This window comes from Erythrolamprus reginae, chromosome 1 (genome assembly GCF_031021105.1).
Source record: "Erythrolamprus reginae isolate rEryReg1 chromosome 1, rEryReg1.hap1, whole genome shotgun sequence".
Lineage (NCBI taxonomy): Eukaryota > Metazoa > Chordata > Lepidosauria > Squamata > Dipsadidae > Erythrolamprus > Erythrolamprus reginae.
Genome location: NC_091950.1, coordinates 166,256,119 through 166,269,168, shown reverse-complemented (window position 1 = coordinate 166,269,168; position 13,050 = coordinate 166,256,119). Strand labels below are relative to the sequence as shown.

The following is a 13,050-nucleotide window of genomic DNA, read 5'->3' as shown; positions in this document are numbered from 1 at the left end:
CTGCCTAGGACTTCTGGACTACATTGCAGCACACAATCTCACACTGACTGAACATATTTTTTTAAAAAAAATTCTGAGGCCATTTAATATAACCCTAAGATTTGCTAGAAATACTCTTTGCTGCTCCTCTTTTCCTTTTTCTATTTATAAGTAGAACTTTGGTGCTGTATACAACTAACAGCGAATTGTTATGTATGAACTGGAACAAATTGAAGCGTTAACTCTGTCCTGTTGTAACATGCAGAGATAACAACTGGGAACAAATGAGTGTATTCACTGTTCAAAACAGAGGTGGCCAATCAACCCAGTGTCTGCAAAACACATGGAAACTTTCAACAACTAATAATACATGGCTGCCAGGCCTTCCTCTGAAATTCCATAACAATGGAAAGAGCATTTGTTTTATATAGTATAATACAAGGAGTTAGAATTATGTGAAACAAATAATGTATTCACTGCAATGACTGAAATAAAAAGATATACAGTCAGGAGCCATAATTAATTACAGCAATAATTATTAACTCTTGACTATTTTATTATTAATTAATTGTTACTTTGTGCATACATACTAAACCAATCAATAATAACAACTGTGTTTATTTTTATTCAATATAACATACTGTATTGAAATTAAATTGGCCACTGGTTAAAATGTAATAGGAACAAAGGGACTGGTACTGTAGTTAAGCATATTTAGAAGACAACTTGCAACAACAAAAGCAGTTATTAACCAGGGAGTTTTCTTATACAGGTAGTTCTTCATTTAAGATTGTAATGGATCCTGCATTAGTAAAGAAACCATGTGGTACATTGCTCAACAGTAGTAACTATGAGAGGGATCTTGGAGTCCTAGTGGACAACCATTTAAATATGAGCTAGCAGAATGCAGCAGCTGCCAAAAAAGCCAACGAAGTTCTACACTGCATTAACAAAGGGATAGAATCAAGATCACGCCAAGAGTTAATACCACTTTATGATGCTTTGGTGAGGCCACACTTGGAATACTGCATTCAGCCACGATGAAAAAATGATGTTAAGACTCTAGAAAAAGTCCAGAGAAGAGCAACAAAAATAGTTAGGGGACTGGAGGTTAAAATATATGAAGAACGGTTGCAGGAACTGGGTGTCTAGTTTAATGAAAAGAAGGATTAGGGGAGACATGATAGCAGTGTTCCAATATCTCAGGGGTTGCCACAAAGAAGAGGGAGTCAAACTATTCTCCAAAGCATCGGAGGGTAGAACAAGAAGCAATGGGTGGAAACTAATCAAGGAGAGAAGCAATTTAGAACTAGAAACAGAAACATAGAAGACTGACGGCAGAAAAAGACCTCATGGTCCATCTAGTCTGCCCTTATACTATTTCGTGTATTTTATCTTAGGATGGATATATGTTTATCCCAGGCATGTTTAAATTCAGTTACTGTGGATTTACCAACTAAGGAGAAATTTTCTGACAGTTAGAACAATTAATCAATGGAACAGCTTGCCTCCAGAAATTGTGAATGCTCCAACACTGGAAGTTTTTAAGATGTTGGATAATCATTTCTCTGATGTAGTATGGGGTTTTCTGCCTAAGCAGGGGATTGGACTAGAAGACCTCCAAGGTCCCTTCCAACTCTGATGATGGTGATGATGATGATGATGATAATAATAATAATAATAATAATAATAATAATTTATTAGATTTGTATGCCGCCCCTCTCCGAAGACTATTGTTGTTGTTGTTGTTACTACTACCGTACTACTACTACTACTACATTGAAATACTTCCTCATGTTGTTCTTAGTTCCTTGGGTTTGGCATCTGATTGCTGAGTACTCAAAATGCAGTGTTAGTACATGGTACATACTGATATTTGGGATTGCCATGTATGTTAAACTGCCTCTTGTAGTTTATGCTTTTACAGTTGTAATATCACTTTAAGGACTTTGGCTGGCTAGCCATAAGAGGGTGCCAGTACTCTCTCCTGACGATGATACTGGATTGCTCATTCAACTTTTGCCTTTACCTTGAGAGGGGAGTGTATTTTGCTTTGTGCTTGCTATGTGCGGTTTTCTCATTATTTCTGCTTTATGTATATATGTAAATAATATTTATTCAGCATACTACGTCTGTGTCATTACTGGCTGTATCACACATCCACACTCTTCCTTAATCTCTGCTCAGCGTATGTCGAAGGTATCGTAGCCTAGCTGCTCCGAGACATACCAACACAGTCATATGATTGCTTCCCTGTCCACTGATTGGAACTTTGGAATCCAGTTCTAAGTATCCCCAGGAAGGTCTGTTGTAGCTGAATGGTCACTAAGTGACTGGTCAAGAACTACTTGGCACTTTTGACTGGTTAAGACAATAGCAGGCAAAGGAGAATGGCTGCTTTATGATGCTCTAAGAGGGGCTTCATGCAAAAAACCCTAGAGCAGCTATCATTAAAGCAAAGCATTTGCTCAGAGAATGGCAGAGCTCTGTCTAGGACTAAATACAGCTTATAGAGGTGCAAATATTGATGGACTATAATTAGTTGAAAAGAAGATACCATTTTCCTCAGGGAAAACAATTTGCATGGCAAAATGAAAATTTTAATATTGTCATGCTATTAGATTATTAAATCTTAGTCATTTTTTTCATAGGAATATCTATAGTTATCTCTTGCAGCATACGTGATACAAACTGTTTTTTACTCTTAAAACTGGCAAGTGTTTATAGCCCAAGTTTTTACACATTACAACCTGTTTATCAGATGCATTCAGATAAACCTTAATGTATTGGTTGAAATGAAAATTTACTGACCTCACTGAGGTAAATAAAGAATGAGCATGTGGACCCATCAACACCGTAACTTGCATAACAAGGATCAGATTTCCACATATCTTTCATCCACTAGAAAGGAAAGTAATAATAATAATAATAATAATAATAATAATAATAATAATAATAATAATAATAATAATACATGTGCCTTCAGTCAACAGGTTTTGGTTCTTATGAATTTAGACTGCAATATTAAGTACACAATTAATTAATTCTCAGGAAGCTGCTGTAATAGCATTTTAAATCAACAAGATCAAGGCAAACTTCAGTTATCAGAAAGAGATAATTGCTATGATTAATAGGGAAATGCTGGTCAAAAAAACTTTCCCATAAATATAAAGTTCAGCACTGTGAGCATGATCATTTACCCACATACACGTTTACATTGAGTTTCATCAAACCAGGTTTGTCTCAGTAAATGAGACTGAAAACTTCTAATATTTTTTAAAATTTAAAATTTACATATTTATATCAAGATTTTTTAGATGCCCATCTCCCCACAGAAAGACACTTTTTATCTTTGCCCTTCAAATATAACTGCAATCTACAACATTTTACTACTCAACTTCTTCATAAATAAGAGGTTTATATACATTGCTAAAAAAAAATAAAGGGAATACTCAAATAACACATCCTAGATCTGAATGAATAAAATATTCTCATTGAATACTTTGTTCTGTACAAAGTTGAATGTGCTGACATGTGAAATTGATTGTCAAACAGTGTTGCTTCCCAAGTGGACAGTTTGATTTCACAGAAGTTTGATTTACTTGGAGTTATTTTGTGTTGTTTAAGTGTTCCCCTTATTTTTGAGCAGTACATTATGCATCTGGATCAATATCTTATCAATGACTTGATCCCTTATGAATTATTAGATACTTTGCCTTCAGTTATCATAGTTGTATGTCACAAGCTAAGAGAAAAATGTGTTTTCCCCTCACCTCTGGTCTTTTGATCAATTAACAAATTGTCAGATGAAATCAGGGCATTAGAACATTTTCTGTTGAAAAATGAATACATCCAGACAAATAAATAAATAAATAGTGTAATAGATGAAGCTTACTTTTGTTTTGCCCTCACAGTGAGGAAAACCATCCATAGGAGGCAATTCACACTGTTCCTGGGCTCCATTAATGAGATCTGAAGAAGAAAAATTAACACAATGTAATACGTAATATTAAACACATGAGAATAGATTAGCATTTTTCCACCTCAGCTGACTGTGAGGATGAATCATCGCTGAGGTACTAATGGAGTTCTATAAATGCAGCAGTCTTCTTCCTCATTTCTCTGCTGGGAAATGGGAAAAGGGCCATGAAACCAGGGAATAATAAATGGAATGTGCATCAAATGTGCTCAGACATGAGAGGCTATTAAGAATTAATGGAAATAATTGTTCATCATTTATATTTAAGCACAACTAACTTTTAAAACCAGAAATGCAATTAACCTATTCGTTAAACTAAAGTACAGCTATCATTCAATTAGCTGATGGAAGTCAAAGGTCTGAATGACAATTTTAATAAGAAAAGTAGATAAAGGCTCAAAACCTGTTAAAATTAAAATGGGGTTTTCCAAGAAATCTATGTTACACATATAAAAACAGACAGAAATGGATATTAGTGAGAACCCTAGGATCCAAAACCTTCTCTCATTTTGTTATTAAACTCAGACGGGATTCCAAAATTTTGGCAACCTGTTGGACGTATTGAAGATTCTCAAGCTAACAATTTTTGATAGCAACTTTCACATTATGACAACTTGAACCAGAATAACTCTGCACTTCAAAGTTGCCATGACAACAAACAAGACAGTAATCCAAGATTTACTTTGTGCCACACTCTTATGTTAGTATTGACTGGGCAGAAATTTTACAGTGAGGTAAAATTGGAAGTGGATCCCATTTCAGTCAGACCATTTTATTTTATTTAGTTCATTTGGATAAACAGTCCCCCCCCAGCCTGAAAATAAGAAAAAATAATCTATTATAATGATTTATCACTGGACACTGATATAGTCTGATGGGCCCACAAGAGCTTTAGGCAACTTTTTAGCTGGCATGTTTGTTACACATGATAAAGCTCAATCTGTATCATATGGATTCTGTTAATTGCACCATATGGAAATGAGTTTGGAGTAGGCATAATTAGTTTATAGCCATGTACAGTGGTACCTTAAGATACGAACTTAATTGGTGCCGGGGGGAGGTTCGTAAGACGAAAGGTTCGTAAGACGAAACATTGTTTCCCATAGGAAACAATGTAAAGTCAATTAATCCGTGCAACCAAAAAACCCCCCGCAAAAAAACGGCTTTCCGCGACTGCTGGGAAGCGGCGCAGCTGTTTTAAAAGGTGACAGCCGGCCTGGGGGGCTTCCCAGCACAGGGTTCGGGGGTGCTGGGAAGCCCCCCAGGCCGGCTGTCATCTTTTAAAAGAGCCGCGCCGCTTCCCAGCTGTCTCCTGAAGCCGAACGCGGAAGTTCGGCTTTGGTGTTTGGCGTTCGGAGACAGCTGGGAACCCAGCGGTCTCCCGAATGCCGAAACCGGAAGGGGCAAGGTGGGGGGGGGGGAGAACGGGAGGCTCAGCATTCTGTCAGTCGCAGCGCTGGCTGTCAACTTTTCTTTTTAGCACTGGGGAGGCAAGTCAGCTCCTGCCCAGTTTTAAAAAGAAAAGTTGACAGCCAGCGCTGCGGCTGACGGAATGCTGAGCTTCCTGTTCTCTCTTCGCCCCTTCGCCCCCCTGTGTTCCTAGGAGAAGTGCTGGTGAGGAGCAGAAGGTCTGTCTTGCCTCAATCCCCAGCACTTCTCCTAGGAACACAGGGAGGCGAAGGGGCGAGGGGGAGGGAGAGAAAACGGGAGGCTCAGCATTCCGTCAGTCGCAGCGCTGGCTGTCAACTTTTCTTTTTAGCACTGGGGAGGCAAGTCAGCTCCTGCCCAGTTTTAAAAAGAAAAGTTGACAGCCAGCGCTGCGGCTGATGGAATGCTGAGCTTCCCGTTCTCTCTCCGCCCCCTCGCCCCTTCGCCCCCCTGTGTTCCTAGGAGAAGTGCTGGTGAGGAGCAGAAGGTCTGTCTTGCCTCAATCCCCAGCACTTCTCCTAGGAACACAGGGAGGCGAAGGGGCGAGGGAGAGAGAACGGGAGGCTCAGGAAGGGAGCTCGGGAAGGAGCCCACAGTCAGTCGGCTGCGGGCGGGAGGAAGGCGATTGTTCCGCTGCCGCCAGCATGGCCTGGCTGGCAGCGGAAGATGTAACGGAGCCCACAGGGGATTCGCCTTCCTCCCACCCGCAGCCGACTGATCGTGGGCTCCTTCACAACCTCGGAGAGCTTCCAGGGCATGAAAGCTCACGAAAACCAGGAAGCTCTCCGAGGTTGCGAAGGAGCCCACGATCAGTCGGCTGCGGGCGGGAGGAAAGCGAATGCCACGGGGCTGGGCTCGGCTCCCCCCTCGGCTCCCCCCCTTACCAGGCCTGCCGCGGAAGGCTCCATTCTGTTCCCTGAATGGAGACCGCCGGCCGCTCAATCGGGCCGGCAGGGAACAGAATGGAGCCTTCCGCGGCGGGGCTGGTAAGGGGAGGAGCCGAGCCCAGCCCCTTGGCATTTGCTTTCCTCCCGCCCGCAGTTGACTGATCGTGGGCTCCTTCGCAACCTCGGAGAGCTTCCTGGTTTTCGTGAGCTTTCATGCCCTGGAAGTTCTCCGAGGTTGCGAAGGAGCCCACGATCAGTCTCGGCTGCGGGCGGGAGGAAAGCGAATGTGACGGGGCTGGGCTCGGGAAGGGGCAGCGAAGTCGGTGCCGAGGCACCCTAAGCCCACCGGTGACCGCCAAAGGGTTGGCGAAGGGAGGGTGCTGCGGCGACCCGACCAAGCCTATGGACGCGCCTCCCGCCGCTCTGCCCAATCGCAAAGCCAAAGGAGGCACGGGAGGCGGTGAATGTCATGTCCTCTGGCCAGTCACGGGGGCTGGGCTGGGCGTTTTCCTGGAAGGAATGCCATCCACCACCGAGCTTTTCGTAATCTGTTTAAATTTCCTTCACTCCCCCAACATTCCCCGCCTTGCCTCGCTTGACTGGCCAGAGGACATGACATTCACCGCCTCCCGTGCCTCCTTTGGCTTTGCGATTGGGCAGAGCGGCGGGAGGCGCGTCCAATCGCAAAGCCAAAGGAGGCACGGGAGGCGGTGAATGTCATGTCCTCTGGCCAGTCAAGCGAGGCAAGGCGGGGAATGTTGGGGGAGTGAAGGAAATTTAAACAGATTACGAAAAGCTCGGTGGTGGATGGCATTCCTTCCAGGAAAACGCCTCCGGGGGGGGGGGGGGCTGGGCATTTTCCTTGGCGATCTTCCCTTGGCTTCCCTGGCCGCCTGGCGCTGCGATCTTCCGATGTTCCCTTGGCTTCCTTGGCCGCTTCCCTGGCCACTTCCCTGGCCACTTCCCTGGCCGCCTGGCGCTGCGATCTTCTGATCGCAGCACCAGGCGGCCAGGGAAGCCAGGGAAGATCAGAAGATCGCCAAGGGAAGATTGGAAGATCGCAGCGCCAGGCGGCCAGGGAAGCCAAGGCGGCCAGGGAAGCCAAGTCGGGAGCAGCGGCAATGCTGCTCCGGTTGCCTGGTCCTCTCCTGCCTCCCATGCTGTTGTTCCCCGCAGCGTCAGGCGCCGCAAGCCCCGAGTCAGACGCACCCTTGCTGCCGCGCCCAGCCGCTGCCCGCCCCGTCCTAGCCAGAGCCTGAGCCGGCCCGCTCGGTCACGCCTCCTCGCCCGCGGCCCGCCCACCCGCCCAGGATGCAGACCTGCTGCCTCTCCCGTGCCCGCCGCCGGCCTGATCCTGCGCCTCCTGCTTCCCCCCCCAGCCAAAAATACAAAGGCGGTCTGCCGCCGCCCGCGGAGCAATGGGAAACTGAAGCTGCTGGCGGTTTCAGACTCCCTTTGCTCCACGCTGCTCCGCCCTGCCTGTCATGCGATGGCAGACCGTCTTTGTGTTTTTCGCTGAGCGGGGGAGCAGGAGGACCTTCCTGACTCCCTCCCCCAGCGTCGGACCTCCTGCCCTCCCTCCCAGCCAAAAACCCAAAGCGGCCTCCTGAACGTTTTCCGTCTTACGTACCTGCCGCTGCCGCCGAGAAGCCCCGCAGCCCGGCTGTCACATTTTAAAACAGCCGGGTGGCTTCCCAGCAGCCTCTCCAAGCCGAACGCCAAACCCGAACTTCCGGGTTTGGCTCCGGGAGGCAACTGGGAAGCCCCCTGGCTGTTTTAAAAGGTGACAGCCGGGCTTCCCAGCAGCCTCTGGAATGCCAAACCCGGAAGTTCGGGTTTGCCGTTCGTAACACGAAAAAAGTTCGTAAGAAGAGGCAAACTTTTTCTGAACCCCGGGTTCGTATCTCGGGTTGTTCGTAAGACGAGGGGTTCGTATCTTGAGGTACCACTGTATATCCTTTTGCTTAGCAGGAATGCTTGAAAAAAAATCAAATAATGAGGTAGAACACCAGGAACTACCAGTAGGTAGTAGGTGGTCTGAACTCCGACATAAAATGCGATGCAAGTAATAACTAAAGCAGATAAGCTTATTTCAATCCTTGTGTAGCAATAATCATGGTAAAGAAGCAATAATTCTCTACACCCAATTCTATTCTTAATATAGATTTTTTTCCAGCAGAACTTTGCTCTGTAGCTCTGTAGTAATATCTAATTTTGGCTTGCTCTATTAATAGTTGCTCCGTTGACAGTTACAGAAGTATGAAAACTCTCTTAAGATGGGAATGTCAACCCAAACATTTGGAATCACCTTTCTAAGCTCCCTATTTCCCTTAAATATATCAAACATTTTAGGCTTTATGTAAAAATACCACAGGTTAGAAAGTTAAGAGGTGATAGCTGTAGAAATAAAAAGTGTAAAGTTTTTTTTACAAAAAACCCCACACTTGTTTTTATACTAAAACACTTTTAAATGGAATTTATGTACATCTTGCTTGATGTTTCTACTTCTAACAGGAAGAAGATGACAACCCACAAACTGAAGACTTCCTGATGGAGCAAGTCCAGATCTTGGCAGGTCTCCTAAACACATGGCTATTGCCAAATGGAAACCATACGAGCATTATCTGCTGCATCCATTCCTGGAGGAGCTGCCCTGGCTACTTCTGATAGCACTACAATGACTCAACACTTTATATTGTTATTTGGAAGAGTGCAAAATGCAGCAGTCAGCTCTATGAGAGTTCCTATGTGGTGGTAAGTCAAGAACTACTTGTACTTTGAATTAAACTTTTATCACAGTATAATTCAACGTACAAGTAGTCCTTGACTTACCATCACAATTAAGCCCAAAATTTCTGTTGCTAAGTTAGCTACAACTTTCATAAATATGAACCAGTTGCCAAGCATCTGAATTATGATCATGTGACTATAGGGATGCTGCAATGATTGGGTGAAAAATGGTTGTAAGTCACTCTTTTCAACATTGTTGTGCAATTCAGATAGATCTTCTAGTGTCTAGCATATGCCAGCATTTCTTCTTTGGGTGAACAGAATGGGTGCAGAAGGAAGGAAGGATGAGTTCCTGAGAGTGATGGAAGACCGAGTTCACCTTTGGAAGAAATGAGGGGTCGAGTCTGAGAGTCACTTTTATCTGGTTGGAAAATACATAGATCTCCTCTGACTGAGAGCGCTGACTGTTCTGACATATGTCTTGCTGATGTGACTGCCACCAAGAATGCCTAATGCATAGGTGCCTGAAAAATGCCTCCCGTAGCAGTTCATAGGAAGGCCCTGTAAAGGATGCCAACACTTGGCGAAGGTTCCAGGTGGGATAACGATGTACTGCCAGAGGATGAAGATTCGTAGCCCCTCTGAGAAAATCGATGGTGAGACCACACTTGGAGTACTGTGTACAGTTCTGGTCACTGCACCTCAAGGATATAATGGAACTGGAAAAGGTGCAAAAAAGGGCAACAAGAATGATAAGGAAATGGAGCACCTCCCTTATGATACCAGGTTGCAATGCCTTGGTCTCTTCAGCCTTGAAAGACGGCGCTTAAGGGGTGACTTGATCAAAGTGTATAAAATCATGCATGGAATAGAAAAGGTGGATACAGAAAAATTCTTTTCTCTATCACACAATAATAGGACAAGGGGGCACTTCCTAAAGCTCATAGGTAAGAAAGTGAGGACAAATCAAGGGAAATATTTCTTCACCCAGAGGGTCATTGGTTTATGGAATTCACTTCCAGAAGAGGTCGTGACAGCTGTCAGCCTTGATAACTTCAAGGCAGGATTAGACAGATTCATGGATGCCAAGTGTATTGGTGGTTATTGAAACGGATGTCCACGTGCCGCCTCTATGTTGGTTGAGGCAGGCAGGATTCCCTTGAGTACCATTTGTTGGGGGTCAAGGGAAAGGGAGGGTCTTGCCTTCGCTTTCTGCTCAAGATCCCCAAGGACAATTGGTGGGCCACTGTGTGACACCCAATGCTGGACTCGATGGGCTTTGTCCTGATTCAGCATGGCTCTTCTTATGTTCTTATGTCTAAAACGCTGGAAATTGCAAAAGTGATTTGCCCTAGTCGAATGACAGAACTGATGAGAGTGCTGCCGCTTGCCTGCAAAGGATGTTGGGAGACAGACTCCAGTCACGGCCATCCTTCAGGAATCTTAGGACCTTTGGAAGAGAGATGTGCACTGGAGAAAGCTTGTTCTTAGTGCACCATTCGCAAAAGTTCTTCCATTCGGCATTATACATGCGATCAGTGGAGGGGCGCCGAGATGCCCGAATGATTAAAATGACATCCTGGTCATAGTCCTGTCATGTTAGATAATGCCTTTCAATTTCCATGTGGTCAGTTGCAATCAAGCAGGGTCTGGGTGAAGCAATGTTCCCTGTGAAAGCATGTTCTCCTAAGGGGGCAACTGCCATGGCTGGCCAAACCATGCTCACCGAGGCCAGAAAGGACCACTAGGATCAGATCTGCCTGTTCCATCTGGAGCTTATGCAGTAGCTGCGGAATCACTGGAAATGGAGGGAATGTATATAGGAGAGTTTGTGGCCACAGGCTCCGAAGCGCATTTGTCTATTCTGCTCCCTGGGAAGGGAAGCGAGAGAAAAACCTGGGTAGTTGTATGTTGATGTGTGTGGCGAAGAGGACAACTAGGAGTCATCCAAAATGTTGGGTGATCTGGTGGAATATTCATTCATTCATTCATTCATTCATTCATTCATTCATTCATTCATTCATTCATTCAATTTTTATGCCGCCCTTCTCCTTAGACTCAGGGCGGCTTACAACATGTTAGCAATAGCACTTTTTTAACAGAGCTAGGCTATTGCCCCCACAATCCGGGTCCTCATTTTACCCACCTCGGAAGGATGGAAGGAAGAAACTGTTACTCTGCTTGGTCCACCCATGAATAGCTTAGCCAGTCTGCCTGTGAGTTGCAGTGCCCCGATATGTGGTCTATGGTCAATGATAGAAGATGTCTTTCTGCCCACAGACTCAGTCTTCTGCTTGGAGAGATTTGGATCACGTGCCCCCCTGACGATTGATGTGAGCCTTTGTCGATGTATTGTCTGTCAAAACAGGACGTTGTGTTCTGTGATGATGTGTAGGAAATGTTTTAGAGCCAGGTGGACCACCTTCAACTCCAACCATTTGATTGAGTGGGAGACTTCATGAGAGGACCATTGACCTTGAGCCATTGCTCCCTGGACATGGGCTCCCCATCCTGTCATGCTGGCATCCATGGTGTTGTGGTTGGCTCTGGGCTATCTCCTGCCCCAAGGACTGTGGGGGTGGATGGGGGTGAATCTTCGCAGTGTCAGAGGCTAGTGTTACTGCCGTCTGCTGCTGACAGAGACACAGGGAGTGAATGTGAACTGGGATCCTCAGAGGGGGGCCTGGCAGACAGCCAATTAGGGAGCAATTCATCCTCCTCCTTATCTTCGCTGGACTCAGATGAAGAAGAATTCATTGACGTACACAGCCGCAGGGCAATGAATAGAAAAGAGCAGCTACGTAGGTATTACAAGAGATAAGAGAGTTCACCTGTTGTTGGGTGTGGTTCAACTAATTAGGGCTGCTGTTAAATGGGCAGCAGCCGGCCTCTGAGTGTGGAATATTATCTATTTGGAGAAAGAGGAAGTGGCTTTCGTCTCAAGGATTCTCTTTGCATCGTTCCCAGGACTTTGAAACTAAACCATAGTCAAGTGTGTGAGTTGCCAACGGTTGAAGAAGGGTAGTTATGATGTTTTCACAGCTGCTTGCTAATTGCTTTGTTTTTTTATTGCTTTTCATTGCCTTTAGGTCTGTTGCTTTGAAAGTGTGCCCTTTGACTGCAAAAAGGGTGTTTTGCTTTTCTTTTATTTTTGATAAAAACTGTGTTCTTGAATTTTCAAGTGTGTGTGTTTGAATTCATACCTTTGCACCTAATTTGGGGCTCGTGCCGTTGAGCCCGGCAGAAGACATGGTAACCACTATTCTGTGCTGCTTCTACAGCAGCCTTGGCCCAGATCCTCTGTAACGCCCTGTGGTGTCTCTCCTCTGCCTACTCTGTGGCCTTTGATGACTCTTTGCGAGACCCATGTGACTGGGAAGGTTCTGACTGGGAGGGGGACGGATCTGTTGAGGATCGGGACACTCCCTATTCTTCTTTCATTTATTTATTTCCCCTCTTTGGAGCTGGGGTGTGGCTCCTTCCCCTGAGATGGCTCCAAGATGGATGCATTCAGTGAGTCCATGTGGAAGTACTAAAATGGCCATCTCCTGTGATTCCACATGGTCCAATGCCGGCCAATCTGCAGGTCGATTAAGCCTCTGTCGTTTCACTCAGCCCATATCTCCTTTTCCCCTCCTTTTCCTTTTAGCGTGCAGTTTCCTGATTGGTTCAGTGACCTGTGGGAATATGCTGGCTCTTCTGCATCCAAGATGCACTGGCGATGCTAGGGCTCACGTCTGAACCTTTCTCTGCGGCCGGCTCTGGTAATCAATTGTGTGCCACAAGAGACTCCAATGGTGCCTACTGCTGAGGAGCTGCCCAGGAGGGGGGATTGTGACTTGCCGGCAGGGCCCAAGGGAGGTCTACTGGAGAGGTCTGGTCTTTTCCGGTCAGTCATGTGCTGCTGTGCTGCATAGAGCCATATGAGTTAAACAAAGACTGCGTAGAGCCATATGAGTTAAACAAAGACTGTGGCTCTTCAGCTGGTAGGAGGGGGCAAAACACTTCCAGCCGACCACATGGCTGCTCTGCCATCTAGATTACTAT

At 45.4% G+C, this 13,050-nt stretch overlaps 2 protein-coding genes across 5 annotated transcripts in view; both read right to left on the bottom strand.

The window, feature by feature from the left end:
- MGAT5 (alpha-1,6-mannosylglycoprotein 6-beta-N-acetylglucosaminyltransferase) overlaps positions 1-13,050 on the bottom strand; it is a 148,600-nt gene that overhangs the window by 43,413 nt on the left and 92,137 nt on the right. For all 4 annotated transcript variants that reach the window (XM_070731355.1, XM_070731361.1, XM_070731370.1 and 1 more), the window contains exons 4-5: positions 3,875-3,951; positions 2,791-2,880 (exon numbers count right to left, since the gene is read on the bottom strand). In XM_070731355.1, coding sequence (XP_070587456.1) covers positions 2,791-2,880; positions 3,875-3,951 — 167 coding nt within the window. The remainder of the gene's footprint in view (positions 1-2,790; positions 2,881-3,874; positions 3,952-13,050) is intronic.
- CCNT2 (cyclin T2) overlaps positions 1-13,050 on the bottom strand; it is a 365,293-nt gene that overhangs the window by 276,282 nt on the left and 75,961 nt on the right. The window lies entirely within an intron of this gene.